The 10749-nt window shown below is 41.3% G+C and overlaps 1 protein-coding gene across 1 annotated transcript in view; it reads right to left on the bottom strand.

Annotated features, from left to right (window-relative positions):
• Window positions 1-10749, bottom strand: part of scfd2 (sec1 family domain containing 2) — a 417589-nt gene that overhangs the window by 402321 nt on the left and 4519 nt on the right. Inside the window, exon 2 of the mRNA XM_060917394.1 lies at window positions 2349-2517. Within this exon, the coding sequence (XP_060773377.1) occupies window positions 2349-2517 (169 nt within the window). The remainder of the gene's footprint in view (window positions 1-2348; window positions 2518-10749) is intronic.

Below are 10749 nucleotides of genomic sequence, written 5' to 3'. Positions count from 1 at the left end.
CTCATATCAACAAAAATATTCCTGCCCTGTCCCCTGGCCTCCGTGCAGGGATGCAAACAGCGCGCCTTTCGGCGGATGCCGCCTTTTTCACGGCTGAATCGCGCAGATCCGATTTTAAAAAAAAATAGCGATATTAATTCATGAAACATGAAGTATAAGGATGAGAAAAAAAACAGTTTAAATCGGGAAGCTGCGCACATTTGTGCAGCCTGGCGCAAATGTGCGCAGCTTCCCGATTTAAACTGCTTTTTTTTTCTCATCTTTATACTTCCTGTTTCATGTTTCATGAATTAATATCGCTCAGTACCTGAGTATTAATGTTGAAAGAATCCTCAGTGAAATGGTCCGAACACAGTTTGTGGGAAACAGTAGGTGCAAAGTTTTTTCATCAGGTGTTCTGTAAAGTTATCCTACCTCTTGGATTTGTCCTACCAAGCCTACTGCGCATGCGTGAAGCCTACTGCACATGCGCAGGTGAGCCCACACTTTCCTCAGCTTCGGGTCCTTGGGGAATGCAAAAAAACTTACTCCAGGGCATTTCCCATTGGAATTATTGCAACCATAAGCAGCACAATACACCATGATGTCCAATGTATGATGTCCAATGTACTTTAAAGACTATAAAAACAATTTTCTTGTCATCCACTTCTCCATTCATCTACCCGCTTGTGCTGTGCCCGAAAGTTTTTGTTACGTATGATCACGTGACAGCGGCTCTTCCGGTTGCAAAAAATGCATATCAGAAGTCGAGCAGAAATGCCATATAATCATCACGAATATAACGATTTTGCTGAATTTAATAGATGATTTTGTATTTGTTGATGCAATTAATTCATATTTTTAATGGAAAGAAACTGATATAGCGTGCTTTTATGTTTCATGTCCCATATCCTTTAAGGACTAATTGCGCTTGAATATCCTGTAGAAGTGAAAAAGGACCCGTTTTATTTAAAAAAAAAAAAAAACATGAAAAGATGAAAGAAACTTAACCACCTGTCCGATCTTCAGTCTGAGAGCAAACACAAGAGACTGTAAACTGCTTTCTTCAGTCATGTTTTTAACTTTAGGCTACACTTACAGTAAAATCCCCGGCGTCGTCCATTAAGTCAGTCCTTATAATGCACAAAACACGATACTCGAGTTTATCTGGGAGCAGGTTCAAACACCGAATGCAAAGCATCTGATCTCTAGCCTGCTTTTCCTGCCCTGTCAAAAGATTTTAAGGATTAACCACAAAAAAAAAAGCTGAACTTGCTTAAACAGTGTTTTTACAATGACACAACTAGTTAACGTGGCCAAAGCAAAGCTGAGTTCAAATGCAGGGTAATGAGGTCATTGCGTTCAAGAGGGGGAGGGAAAAAAAAAAAAAAAAAAAACCACATTTCCACTTACAGCAATGACTTGTTATTCTGAAATATCTCTAGAGACATTGTTATATAATAGAGATGAGCAGAATCACTCAAGAAAACAAAAACCTGGGGTCCATCATTACTACATCCCGCCACACAGAACATGACATCAGCCGAACGACGTGGCGTAGCCTGTTGTTTGTATTATTCTAACACAAATAGATGAATATATGATGACTGGACTAATAGTGGCGCGGTATTCCAAACACAGGGCTGGTTTTGTGCATCTGTACTTGAGAGCGAATATGTGCCAAGACTCCCAACAGGAAACTCCCATACTCCTTCCATGTTCCAAACTCAATAACTTTCTTTCTTCAGAGGCGATATTTGGATTGAAAACAACAATTCGGTTCACGTTTGAAGTGTTCAAAGCGGCGACGCGTACGTACATGGATTGCAAAGGCACGCGCGGTAGCGCAGACTTGTGTTTAATGTGCCGTAATTTGTTCTAAAAAGGGGAAGATGACTAAATTATAAGGTTAAAATAGAAAACACATTTTGGTCGAGGGCTGAGGTTCATTTTCATGCCTGGAAAGCTGACCGTAAATAAGGAAAAATAGAGGGAAAAAAAATAGAGAGAGACACCCCATCGGAGTAAACCGAATACTTTCACCCACTACACAGAAATGTTTTAGTCAGTCACATGTATTTTCATCCAGTGTATGAATTCGTTCTCAACGGACTCCTGCTCGGCTTAAAAACTGAATTTTTCCATAAATGGAAGTCAAAGCCGCTAATTACTAAATTAGCCAAGTTACGTCTTCACCTACAGACAAAATGTTAACCATGTGTGTAAGATCCTCAGGCTGATGATGTGAACTGACCCAAAAAGCTCAAAGTTCTTCCTGTAAAGCGACTCTCGGCCTGGTATCAGTGTAAATGTACTCAGTGTTACGTCACTGGCATTGCTCTGAGTCAGTGTGGTTACAAAGTCCTTACTGAGTCTGTCCCAGGCAGCCAGGTGCCAGGACACCCCGTGCCTCCGGTGTGCGCTGAAGATGCGTCAGCTCCAGCATGTCCACTTGAACATCAGTCACGTGACCCTGCAACGGAGGCAAGACGGACAAGATCTTCTCCACCAGGTTATCACCATGATGTCCGACAGCTCCTGTGAGAAAAAGTTCCCATTAGAATCACTTTCAAAACGGCTGACAGTCAGCACACACAGTTTAGTCGCTGACTTACTTTACGCATCAAACAATCAAAAAATTATTCATAAGGAAGTTATAATTTAAAGGAGATACGCAGAGCCATGGCCTCACTTTTTGTTTATAAACGCCTTGAGACCTCATGAATGGCACAGGAATAGTTTTACGCATTAACAATAAATCTAATATAGTAATTTTTATGATTAAAGTGATTTATATAGGTAGCGGTCTGAGTGAATGACCCTGACATCTGTGACGTCACAGCAGGAAGTCTATCGGTTTCATCGCCATTTCCGCTATACTAAAACACAGAGCTGACTGCAACTCCAATCCTCCATTTTGAGCTAATTTATCACCATGCCACATAGATGTGTTGCTGGCCAGTGCAGCAACACGACAGAAAGTGGATTTACGTTGCATTCATGGCCCAAGAATGTTCAAACTGCAAAGATTTGGACGCGTTTTGTGAGAAGTTCACGGGCGCATTGGGCGCCTACGAAGTGGCCTCTCCTCCGCTCTGCACATTTTACTGAGGACTCGTACGAGACCTCTGATCTGTTGAGGAGCGTTGGCTATAAGCCCGTATTGAAAGAGGGTGCAGTAACAACAATTAAAGGAAAAGAAAACAAGAAAAGGAAAGTAAGTTCAACTGCACCATTTCTCCCGGAGTGTAAGACGAGGGTTGTTGCTCAAACCCGGGACGGAACAGGACATGACATGTTATCGCTCGGGCAGTGACCTCCCCGTGGTTGTTGCTAAAACTGGTGACGTCCCGTCCCGGGTTTTAGTAATTGCCTGAGTCGAGCAGTAATGGCGGAGTACTCAGTATGGAGAAAATGGAGAATGAGTGGACCAGCCGTCTGATTTCTCCGCTGGATATGCTTGCCTCAGCAGCAATATCTCACCCTTGCATGGAAGAAGTGAATGAATGGAGAAATGAACGAACAACTGAAAGTCAGATTGTTTCAAAACAAATCGGCCACAAGATCGGCCTTCAAGAAGTGAGAACAGACGGGTAAGATGCAACTCTCATTTGGATAAAAAAAAAAAAAAACAACACTCATTGTTTACCTGCATTTAGATTAATACATGTAACTTGTATTGTGTGTTTAAGTTACCGGTATAAGATTATTTAATTTGCTTCAGAATGTGATTGTCTCAGTTCATCTGATTATTTAATTAGCCTTTTACATTTTATCAGTGAAAATGCATGCATGTACATGTATGTTGCATAAGTTATAACACCCATCCTGTTTTAATGAGAGTCAACCCACAATCAAATGAAGTCAAATCAGTCTTAGTTGAGCAAGTCAGTAACGGTATTTCTTACTTTCACCATTAATTTTTATTTATATGACTTTGGTCTATAGCTGTAAAAGGTCTCGGCCTTAAAATCGGTTCCCATTGTGACGTCACGCACTCAGGGTTGGCTGGCTCAGCGGGGCAACTCCAATGCCAACTTAGCGGTCGATTTTAACTCTCAAATATATTTTTTTATTCCCATTTATGCAGCATACAAGAGTCAAGTATGGAAATACTATCCACTCAGAAATTTATTTAAAAATAAAGGCTCTGCATATCTCCTTTAACTTTAAAAACTTAAAAATTCTGTCTGGCTGTGGTGCTTCAAGAGAAGAGCCTGAGAACTTTAACATACAAAGTACCATCATTTATCTTCTGTATACATTTTATCCTGGTCACGATTGAGGTGGATTCCAAGACTAACCCGGGAATGATGTATTAATATACAGTGGTGCTTGAAAGTTTGTGAACCCTTTAGAATGTTCTATATTTCTGCATAAATATGACCTAAAACATCATCAGATTTTCACACAAGTCCTAAAAGTAGATAAAGAGAACCCAGTTAAACAAATGAGACAAAAATATTATACTTGGTCATTTATTTATTGAGGAAAATGATCCAATATTACATATCTGTGAGTGGCAAAAGTATGTGAACCTCTAGGATTAGCAGTTAATTTGAAGGTGAAATTAGAGTCGGGCGTTTTCAATCAATGGGATGACGATCAGGTGTGAGTGGGCACCCTGTTTTATTTAAAGAACAGGGATCTATCAAAGTCTGATCTTCACAACACATGTTTGTGGAAGTGTATCATGGCACGAACAAAGGAGATTTCTGAGGACCTCAGAAAAAACGTTGTTGATGCTCATCAGGCTGGAAAAGGTTACAAAACCATCTCTAAAGAGTTTGGACTCCACCAATCCACAGTCAGACAGATTGTGTACAAATGGAGGAAATTCAAGACCATTGTTACCCTCCCCAGGAGTGGTCGACCAACAAAGATCACTCCAAGAGCAAGGCGTGTAATAGTCGGCGAGGTCACAAAGGACCCCAGGGTAAATTCTAAGCAACTGAAGGCCTCTCTCACATTGGCTAATGTTCATGAGTCCACCATCAGGAGAACACTGAACAACAATGGTGTGCATGGCAGGGTTGCAAGGAGAAAGCCACTGCTCTCCAAAAAGAACATTGCTGCTCGTCTGCAGTTTGCTAAAGATCACGTGGACAAGCCAGAAGGCTATTGGAAAAATGTTTTGTGGACGGATGAGACCAAAATAGAACTTTTTGGTTTAAATGAGAAGCATTATGTTTGGAGAAAGGAAAACACTGCATTCCAGCATAAGAACCTTATCCCATCTGTGAAACATGGTGGTGTTAGTTTCATGGTTTGGGCCTGTCTTGCTGCACCTGGGCCAGGACGGCTTGCCATCATTGATGGAACAATGAATTCTGAATTATACCAGCGAATTATAAAGGAAAAATGTCAGGCCATCTGTCCATGAACTGAATCTCAAGAGAAGGTGGGTCATGCAGCAAGACAACGACCCTAAGCACACAAGTCGTTCTACCAAAGAATGGTTAAAGAATAATAAAGTTACTGTTTTGGAATGGCCAAGTCAAAGTCCTGACCTTAATCTAATTGAAATGTAGTGGAAGGACCTGAAGCGAGCAGTTCATGTGAGGAAACCCACCAACATCCCAGAGTTGAAGCTGTTCTGTATGGAGGAATGGGCTAAAAGTCCTCCAAGCCGGTGTGCAGGACTGATCAACAGTTACCGGAAATGTTTAGTTGCAGTTATTGCTGCACAAGGGGGTCACACCAGATACTGAAAGCAAAGGTTCACATACTTTTGCCACTCACAGATATGCAATATTGGATCATTTTCCTCAATAAATAAATGACCAAGTATAATATTTTTGTCTCATTTGTTTAACTGGGTTCTTTTTATCTACTTTTAGGACTTGTGTGAAAATCTGATGTTTTAGGTCCTATGTATGCAGAAATATAGAAAATTCTAAAGGGTTCACAAACTTTCAAGCACCACTGTATCCTGGATGGGACACAAGTCCATCGGAAGGCATCCTGAACACACACGTTAACACCTTAATAGTCTCTAATCCACTTCCTGACATGTTTTTCCAGAGATGAGAAGCCACTGGAGAACCCAAGGGACGCTTATACAGACACGAAGAGAATATTTGAAAGTCCACACAGACAGAAACCTGATCATGAAATCGAAGAGTGGAGCTTAGAGTTGTGATGCGAAAATATTATCTTCTGTGCCACTATGCTGCCCTGGACACTAACAAAGAATTGAAGTAGCATCGTATTGCCACATAAACATGGCATAACGACCCTAATCTGCCCATGAGCCTTCACTTTATTTATCATCACATATCATGTTTTGTACTCGACAGGATGCACGCGTTGGACTTCTGCGTTGCGCTGTGGGATTTTACGTACGTCATATATATAATACGATATTCTCCATCACACCTTCTGACATGACCAAGTACAAAATGATGCAACACGTCAGCATCACTGACAGATGGCAGATACGTGGTTTACAAACAGAAGGAGAGAAAAGAAACATGAAAAAGCATAGAAGAGGAAATTTTATTGAGAACTTATATGCATGTGTGTATGTAATTTCAACATACTCTATATGGTCAGAAGTTTGTGGATGGCTGCCCATCGTGCACATGGTTCTTCTCCAAACTTGGAAGCACACAGTTGTTATAGAACGACTTTGTTTAGTACTGTAGTGTTACACGTTCCCTTCACTGGCTCTAAGAGGCCCAAATCTGTTCCCGCATGACAACGCCCCTGTGCACAAAGCACGGTCCATAAAGACATGGTTTGCCAAGTCTGGAGTGGAAGAACTCAAGTGAGCCCTGACCTTGACCCCACTGAACACCTTTGGGATGAACTGGAAAGCAGATTGAACCCTCGGCCTCCGAGACCAGTAACACTCTTGTGGCTGTATCCTGAGCACAAATCTGCACAGCCACGCTCCCAAATCTAGTGGAAAGACTTCGCATGAGTGTGGAAGTTATTTGAACAGAAAAAGGGTTGACATGTGGAATGTATGCAGAATAAGGACACGTCATCCAATAATTAAGACTTCATCCAACAGTTAAGTACAGAGCTGCAGTAATTACAGAGGAATAAAATTGATGAGCCACACCATGAAGCTATGGGAAAGGGTATTGGAGGTGAGATTGAGAAGAGAGGTAGCAATCTGTGAACAGCAGTACGGGTTGATGCTAAGGAAGAGCACGTCGGATGCAATTTTTGCTTTAAGAATGTTAATGGAGAAGTACAGAAAAGGCCAGAGAAAGCTACATTGTGTGTTTGTAGACCTGGAGAAGGCATACGATAGAGTGCCGAGAGATGAGTTATGGTACTGTATGAGAAAGAGTGGAGTGAATGAGAGGTATATTAGAGTGGTGCAAGACATGTATGAGAACAGTGAAACAGCAGTGAGGTGTGCAGTTGGAACGACTGAATGGTTCAAGGTGAAGTTGGGACTCCATCAAGGATCTGCTTTGAGTCCTTTTTTGTTTGCCATAGTGATGGATAGCTTGACGGACGAAGTGAGGCAAGAGTCGCCATGGAACATGATGTTTGCAGATGATAGTGTGATATGTGGTGAAAGTAGGAAGGAGGTTGAGTTGGGTTTGGAGAGATGGAGGGATGCATTGGAACGAAGAGGAATGAAGGTGAGCAGGAGCAAAACAGAACGCATGTACATCAATGAGAATGGGGGATGAGTGTGTAGTGAAGATGCAAGGAGTAGACGTAAAGAAAGTTGGTGAATTCAAGTACCTGGGGTCAACTGTGCAGGAAAATGGGGGCTGCGATAGTGAGGTGAGAAAGAGAGTGCAGGCAGGGTGGAGCAGTTGGAGAAGGATTTCGGGAGTCATTTGTGATAGGAAAGTCCCAGCAAAAGTGAAAGGTAAGATGTATAAGACAGTAGTGAGACCAGCTGTGATGTATGGATTGGAGACCGTACCCTTAACGAAGAGACAGGAGGCAAAGTTGGAGGTGGCGGAGTTGAGGATGTTAAGGTTTGCGATGGGAGGTTGGACAGGAGAAGGAACGAGCACATCAGAGGGACAGCACATGTGGAGAGCTTGGGAATGAAGCTAAGAGAGATGAGACTGAGATGGTATGGGCACATCCCGAGAAGAGATGCAGAGCATGTTGGAAGGAGAATGTTGAGGATGGAGCTGCCAGGCACACGAAAACGAGGAAGGCCAAAGAGGAGATGCATGGATGTGGTGAGAGAGGACATGAAAGTGGCAGGTGTGGTAGAGAAGGATGCGGAAGACAGGGAGCAATGGAGACGAAAGATCCGCTGTGGCGACCCCTAATCGGGAGCTGCCAAAAGAAGATGATCCAATAGTTAAGACATTTCGTCCAAAGCCTTTTTCATACGCACTATCAATTATTTTATATTTCATGTTTGTTCGAAAAAGAAGAATTCTCAATAGAATTTGACCGAAGTGGAAAACAAACATTTTTGTAAAGCAAACACTGACATTTAACATGATCCAGACTGCTTCAAAAATGAATAAATTGGCCAGCGGAGCTCACAGCGAAGCCAAATTTTACAGGCACCTCCCGCTAAGCCTCCCCCTTCGAAAGAGCATGGTTTCAGGTTGGTAGGGCCACGCCTCAGCCCGGTATTCGCGAAAGAAGCCCCTGCAAGACAGCGCTGCTCCATGCCTCAAATTACTGTAGAGTCATTCCACTGAATCGGTGCCATTTCCGTCCCTAGAAAATTATATGTATAAAATGCACATAAAAATGTACTTTACATTTCCTTATTACGCAGAATGTCCTGCACATTAATCTGATTTCAAATTTAATATATATATATATATTAAAAAATTGTAAGGATTAATAAAAACTACCTAAAACACTGAAAAATAGCATGTGTTACCTGTCCCCGCACTCTAACTTTATACTTAACTATGAAATATTATGATTAAAATCCTTCAGAAACAGCATTTCTTTTGCACTGTTGTGTGACTCCATATCCTATCCATGGTTTAAATTTTTTTTTTTCATAAGAAATCCACAATATTAGTTAAAATACACATTTTAGTTGTGTCCCTGGGTTTTCACTCAGTCCTGTTACCCAACCATATCACCCCATCTGACAAATTTGGAACATTCCATAAATCACATGCTCAACAGGAAGTTACATCAGTTGTGTCTTCTGAAGGCCATGGGAAGACCAAAAGTTAGTTCTCTCATTTACTTTTCTGTATATTTGATGATTTTTTAACTTTGACTGATAAGGTCAATGCCAACATACTGTCCCGTTACTTAAATTATTTCTTAGATGATGTTTATTTTAAAAATACAGATTTTTGGTAAATCACTAGAATGTGCCAAGTGTGGTCATGCTATTAGCGATGACACCATGTGGCTTAATTCCATGTATTAGCTAATCCTAGGCTAAAAACTCAGTCCTGTTACTTTCAGTCCTGTTACTCATATAAAGAGTATGCAGCCATCTTTGACTTCCAAACCTTGTAAAAAAATAAATAACGTAGCCTGAGGTTGACCAATACACAATTTGAATAGTTAAATGTGTGTGTTATTATAATCAGTGTTGAAAAGATAACAAATTAAGTTTCAGTTGGGAGTGGTACAACAAGCAAACGGCACCCATTCGGTGGAATGTCCCCTGTATTCATGTGGCGTGTCTCCTATAACCCGGTACGGAAAGCATGACCCGGAAGGGGATGGTATATTACAATAACGTTACGTTTTCTAAACATTCAGGGGTTTCATACTTAACATCTTGTACTCACACGTATCACTGTCATGTATTCTTTGATCATCCAGTATTATTATATCCCGTCAGGTTGTATTAACCTTATGTTCACGATATTTTCAAACGAAATTGATCTAAAAGCCCGGAACTCCAATTACGGAATATACCTCGGCGTGATGTCACAAAGAAATCCCGTGTGGCGGAACGAGCGCCAACCTGTTGGGATGGGTTCTCACTGGATAGCCGTCTCCACTTTTAACGGTCATGATGGAGATGTTGATGTGTTAGACAGTGGAGGAGGCGACTATCTCAGGTTAACGTGTTTGGCTCGGTTTGCAAGACCAGTGTCATCAAGGTCACTAGTTTTGAAATTTGTACAGTAGGTGTTCGATCCCGACCTGATACTAATCCCTGTGGTGCATTTGCCATCGCAAACTGTATCAGCATTTTACATGGCATTGACCCACGTACTGTCGAGTATGATGCTCGGGTCATGAGAGAGCACTTACATACTTGTATGCAAAACAAACTCTTTACCATGTTCCCACATAAAATTATCGAGAAAACTGATAGATACAGAACCATTCGTGTAGAAAGGCTGTACTAGTTGTAAGTTACCGCAAGATTCAGATTTGTATTTTATGTGCAATGAGTGCAAAATGTGGTTTCACACTGACTGTGAAAACGTGGGTCATAAAACAGAAGCACAGATCAGGAAAGATAAGAACTTGAAATGTATACAATGTCAGCTGAAGAAACGAAAAAGGTACAGGTAGAGGAAGAGGCAAGAAATTGTAAAATAGATGAATAAATAAGAGTCAAGTTTACGCTTTGACAATAAAACAACTAAACAATAATTTTGATTTTCTTCTAACTTTATTTATCATACGGGACGGGACGGGTTCATCTATAAAGGCGGGATGACTAATGCAAGTACCGATTAATAAAACGGTGGACGTGACGGATGTCTCTGTGAAACTGGAACAAAAAAGGTAAGATTATACATTATGGAAATAAACGTCACAAAAATGGTATTGCGGGACGCAACACTGGTTATACGTGGGACGGAACGGCATATAAAAACCCGGAAGGCAAAT

Source organism: Neoarius graeffei, chromosome 3 (assembly GCF_027579695.1).
Source record: "Neoarius graeffei isolate fNeoGra1 chromosome 3, fNeoGra1.pri, whole genome shotgun sequence".
Classification (NCBI taxonomy): domain Eukaryota; kingdom Metazoa; phylum Chordata; class Actinopteri; order Siluriformes; family Ariidae; genus Neoarius; species Neoarius graeffei.
The sequence above is the reverse complement of the archived record's forward strand: the minus strand, read 5'-3'. Positions and strand labels throughout refer to the sequence as shown.